The sequence below is a fragment of the Papaver somniferum genome, chromosome 7, assembly GCF_003573695.1.
Source record: "Papaver somniferum cultivar HN1 chromosome 7, ASM357369v1, whole genome shotgun sequence".
Taxonomy (NCBI): Eukaryota; Viridiplantae; Streptophyta; class Magnoliopsida; order Ranunculales; family Papaveraceae; genus Papaver; species Papaver somniferum.
Window position 1 is genome coordinate 78,481,729 of NC_039364.1, and position 5,655 is coordinate 78,487,383.

At 37.7% G+C, this 5,655-nt stretch overlaps 1 protein-coding gene across 1 annotated transcript; it reads right to left on the reverse strand.

Annotated features, from left to right (window-relative positions):
• Positions 1 to 418: 418 nt before the first annotated feature.
• Positions 419 to 5,045, reverse strand: LOC113297712 (plant UBX domain-containing protein 10-like). The gene is made up of 4 exons (XM_026546281.1): positions 4,026 to 5,045; positions 3,204 to 3,374; positions 2,895 to 3,098; positions 419 to 1,065 (listed from the first exon to the last, which is right to left on the reverse strand). Exons 1-4 carry the CDS (start codon positions 4,869 to 4,871, stop codon positions 835 to 837), a joined length of 1,452 nt encoding a protein of 483 aa, XP_026402066.1. The 5' UTR covers positions 4,872 to 5,045; the 3' UTR covers positions 419 to 834.
• Between the last annotated feature and the right edge of the window lie 610 nt (positions 5,046 to 5,655).

Genomic DNA, 5,655 nt, shown 5'->3' on the forward strand with positions numbered 1-5,655 from the left:
GATAATGATGAACCATAATACTAAATTACTACACAATGACACGGTAAGAGTACGCAGTTGTAGGTGCTCTTACATTTACAGAAGTGATAACAATGGATGCGAACTGCCAAGGGGCTATTCTATTGCCGAATGCAGGAGGGGATTAATTCAGTAATTTTCCTTTAATTCTGTAATACATCGACTTCGCTTAGTTGGCGGGCAAGAACATATAATAAACTTCCCCGAGAAAAACAAGAAAAGAGAGAGAACAAAAAGGTAACACCATCATGTCTCTTGTTTTAGTTAGGAGAAACGGGGATCCCCATTCCCTAGGGATTCCACATTTCTTTCTTTTCTTCTTGACATGCACCCTACAGTCTTCTTTTCTTCTTGACATGCACCCTACAATCTTGATCACTAATAAAAAATGGATGCCATGTTGAATCATAACCTGATCATCATAATCCACAAAATTTCAGTATAGATGAAGTTAACATCTGAGTGTATGCTTTATGGATACCTGAAATTATCAACAATGACATTGATGTCGGACTACATTTTTTAATATCGAATACCTAAAATTATCAACAATTGGGCATTGAGGTTCCATTTCTTGATTTCAAACCTGTTCTGAAAACCAAATGGAGCTACCTATTACAAAAGACTTTTATAAAGGATAAATTTCAAAAACGGATGATAACTACTACAAGATCTAACTTTTTGAGCATGAGGGTCCAATTTCATGTTGCATATTATCCGTGCTCCTCGATAATAGATCCACTTTCATGTTGCATATTATCCGTGCTCCCAGATAATAGATAATACATACTGAGTCGAGACATGCATCGTTTTCTTTCATGATTCTACCTCCACAAAAAGGCTCGCCTGAGGATGCAATCCAACTTCTTTCAAAGATAAAGCGATTTTGTCTGGACCATAGACAACACGAGGAAAGTTGGAAACTAGACTATATTTCTCAGCATTTAAGTAGCCCAACGAATCCACATAGTCATACAGTGTTTGGATTGTAGCTGAACTGTGGAATCTCCTCTCCTTGCGTTCTCCAGTTGGGAACCGAACAAGTACCTAATGGACAAAACAAGGAGATGAAGGAGATACGTGTGTTAGATTCGAACTTAGGTGAAGCAAATGAACTCACAAAAGTCATAAGCATATATAAAAAGAATAATTGTAATTTATAAGGCATAAACAACCAGTTACACAAGTCATTAAAAACAATTCAACTGTCTTCAAATAAATATGCATGTAATGCAAGAGGACTCCATACAATTCACAACAAAAACCATTTGCACATTTAAAACAGCCCTGCCACGTTCTTGCTAGTGTAAGCACCGCAAAACCATGGCTTGGTATACTCAACCAAAATGACTGGAGGAGGAGGGATTATTTCATGGAATATAGCCACGACCCACAAATTTATGGAAATACTTAAATACCAAGAGAAGCAAACAAAGTTCAGTAAATAGTTTGGCACAAAATAAGTTAATACTTAAAATACCAATGAAGCAAACAAAGTTCAGTCAATAGTTTGGCACAAAGTAAGTTAACATATGAGGAAAACCCTGAATCATTTTATCATGTCAGAACTAGTGCTAGTAACAGGGGGGATGTAAATGCTAACGATCACTCATGTCCTCAGGTCCTTCCGACACCAAAAATGACACCAGGACCAACTATCAAAATGATTGGCCAAATACTCGTTTCAGATTATCATGGGGAACACAAATCCAAAACTCATAGCTACAAGAGTCAAAATAGATAAAAACATAAAAAAAATTATAATCATTTATGCTTCATTTGCCCTAATGATGTCTGGGCGGAAAACGACAGTAAACCTATGCCAAACTAGATCAGAGAAGCCATGGAGCAGTGTATCAGCGCAAGTACGCAGTGAGTTTAATCATCCTATGAGGAGCCAAACCATGTTCTTAATACGTTTTTGGCAATTTGTTTGGAAAAAAAAATGTCAAACATACAACACAGCATACACACACTCCATTATAAAGATCACTAACTTCAAAAACTAACACCTGCAGAACATGAACCTAAAGGAGGAGGAGATGCTCATATCCATGTTCGTGAGAATAAACAATTTGAACGACCAAACAAAATGAAAGGATACTGCTACCCCCCCTCTCACATTCTCAGCACACTCGATATGAATAACATTTGTTTTCTTTTTGATGGTTCTGTGACAGTAAACTGAAAGAAGACCCTAAACAACACCCAACACATCAAATTCCACTTTGCTTGTTGAAACTAGAGTCTGGACGTATACCATGAGCGGCATCTAGGATCGATCTTTACTTCGTATATGAAGTTTCAGGTTGCAAATAAGGAGTAAAAACTAGATCCTAATGATGGAGATAGGTGTCTGTAGGGAGTGCTTAGCACGTACCAGTAAGTCAAGAAATTTTTGACACAAGTATTCTCGTAACCTTCTTGCATGAACCTCTTGAGACTAAATTCAGGCCAGGCTAATTGGAATCCAACGATAAATTACAATAATAGGGCCAATATGTAATGAAACATATGTACTTAGAGAACAGTATGGTGCTGTCGAGATACTCCTAATTTAAACATAACATTTTGTTGTATCAGTGCATTGTTTGAATCATTACAACACAACTAGGTTTCAAAGCACATCTTGGGTAAAGAATTTTTTACCCGTCCACATGGCTTAGGGTCAAGACTACCTTAATAGCCATATATTTTGAGTTCTAGGTGAAATTGATTTGTTATGCAATTTATCTTCAACAAGAAAAAAGTATAGTATATAGTATACTACAGTCTAGTGGGCAGCCAGAAAAAACCACATATCTACCAGTATTTCCTTGAGAAAAACTGATCCATGAATCAAATACTTAATACAGGTTCAAGTTTTGGGTCATCACCTGTGTAACAGTCGGCCCTTTTTCAGGCTCAGTGCCAAGAGACATAGCTTTCTCTTGACGCCTTCTAGCAAGTGCAGCTTCCTTCTCGGCAGCTTCCTGAGCAGCTCTTTCTCGAGCCTCTTCTTCCTCCTTGAGTTTCCTCTGAGCTTCAGCAGCTTCATTTTCCAATCTCTCTTGCTCTTCTTGCCTCTGGCGTTCTCTAGCCTAAACTCGTAGACAAAACAACAATATTCAAATAATTTGAATAGCAAAGGAACAGAATCTAGTAGTTCAAAGAAGCAGGGTAAAACTAATTACTAGGGTAATCACCTGATCGGCCTCTAGTGCTGCTCGATAAGCGGCATCTTGCTCCTCCCTCAGTCTTATGTTGTTCCTCCTTTCTTCTGCATCAATCCTGGCTGTGACAAGAACAGGTGCACTCTCTTCAATGACTCTCTGAAGAATAGTGAGCATTTCTTCAGGAGTTCTTGGTCCCTCAACCTGCAGAAAGTAAGTTAGATGACTACAAAATATATATAAGTACCAAAAACAAAAACAATTCTCAATCGACAAACATATAAAACGAGAATATCTTGATAACAAAAATTCTTGAAGGAGGAACAGAAACAAATGTGAGAAGTTCATAAAATTATGCAAACACTGAGTAAATCAAAAAATATTACCACCACATGACAGAAAAGGTATAATTCGTTGAAAGGTCCACTCGTCCCTTATAAATCTAAGTTTTGTTACTTCAAATAGGTAAAGGCATAATATCGGCATTACTGCCAAAGAGCCAACTTAGCAAATGTGGCAAGAAACCAACCTAATGAATTCTACTGAATGCCCACATCCATATCAGCCAAAATCAAATTACCAACTCCCAACTAAAAAGTATGATACCAAACATGCACCCCTCTTACATTGCATCTTACAGACTACATCTTGAGTACAACACCACCATTCAAGCACAAATAACATCCAAATTAGAAAGCTCTACCTCTAAAGTGTATCAACCTTACTTGTTACATGCACCACAACATAAAAGGAAACTAAAGTTGTTTCCAGTCAATGTGAAGTTTCAGACTAAATGACGTGATCATGTATCAGATTATCAGATGGCATTACGGAGCCAAAACATAACCTTCTTACCTGCTGAAGCAGAGCGATTCTCTGATTAGTAGCAGCCATAACAACAGCACAAAAAGGGAATCTGGAAGCTTTCAAACTATTACTCATCTTAAAACCCTCACTGGCCCTAATACTTCCACCCCAAGACACAAAATTCTCATTAATGAAAGCTGATAACATATCTGAACACAAACTTCTCTCACAGAACAATGGTGTATCAGGATGATCAGGTGAATGAAGATACACAAACAACAACTTATATTCATGACGAGATCTCTGTAACGCGTCCATAAACCCTTCTGCAACAAAATTAGGTCGAATATTCCCAAAATCCCTCTCGAAATTAGCAATAAAATCTAATGCCTCTGTAGCTGCAGGAGATACTGAAACCAAGGGAGTTGAAGAAGATGCTTCGCCATTATTACGCCATCCTAACATGTTCAAAGAGTGAGAAATCACACCACCAGCAACCCAAAAGCCAATCCCAATGGCACCAGAAATCAATCCTAAACTACCAGATATGATTGAAATCGGCAACGTTATAATCTTCCACGCCACACCAGGAGCACCACCACCGACACCACCAGTAAGAGGTTGCGCAACTGCTTCAGTTTCTGGAATACCTTGCCATATATCAGAAATTAAAGTATCTCTTTGAACGACGTTGTTGTTATCCGGAGGAGATGATGATGACAAGTTAGGGTTTGTAATTGAATCAGATGAATTAGAAGCGCCACCACCAGTAAATGCTGAGATAGCAAGTTCGAGATCCCATCCATGAGCGGCAAGAATTTCTGTACATAAATCTGTATCATCAAGACCTGTTACTGCTTGAAAACAAGCTAGTTTATCACTATAATCCACCATTTTACTGAAAGATAAGATCAATCAAGATTACAGTGGATCTTGATTTCTTCTACAAACAGAAATCAAGAAGAAGATGAAATTACTAGGGTTTTTATTCTGTTTCGATGAAAAAATTCTCTCTTCCCCTAACTGTATTTCTCTCTCTTCTTCAATTCGAGAGACTTGTATCGTTCGGTTTCGTCAACAGTCAAGAAACGAGATTGATAACTATAATGCATTGCGGGTTAACTATAATGCCACTCATTAACTATTTAAATTTCCAAACTGCCACTGCGGGTCTGCCCAGGCCATACATAGCACTAGAATCCAAGCCATTCCAAATAGAGAAAAAGTACGTAAACCAAATCAATAGCAGTTGAAGACTCATTTGTTTTTGGCATTATTCTGCAGATGAGATTGAAGATACCCCTCTGCAACATTTCTCCAATATTTTGACAACTACCGATCCATTAACTGACAATTCTATTTTATCTCAGTTTCAACCTTGTATTACAGATGAAGATGACAGAGCTCTTCTCCAAATACCTACTGAACTGGAAATAAAAGAAGTGGTTTTTCAAATCAAGCCATGGGCTTCGCCAGGAGCAGATGGATTTCAGGCAGTTTTTTGCCAGCAATGTTGGTCTATTGTTGATGCTGAGGTAACTATAATGGTTCAACATTTCTTTACTACTAAATTCATGCTTCGAGATATTTACCTAAAACATTACATCCTCAAACACCAAATGAATACATACATGTTAGTTTGTGCAATGTTACTTATAAGATTATTTCGAAAATCATT

Excerpts from the sequence above, each read along its gene's own strand:
- LOC113297712 (XM_026546281.1), bottom strand. The coding sequence starts at position 4,871 with ATGGTGGATTATAGTGATAAACTAGCTTGTTTTCAAGCAGTAACAGGT. Across the intron at positions 3,375-4,025 it reads GAATCGCTCTGCTTCAGCAG|GTTGAGGGACCAAGAACTCC; the intron begins GTAAGAAGGTTA and ends TACTTTCTGCAG. Across the intron at positions 3,099-3,203 it reads CAGCACTAGAGGCCGATCAG|GCTAGAGAACGCCAGAGGCA; the intron begins GTGATTACCCTA and ends CTACGAGTTTAG.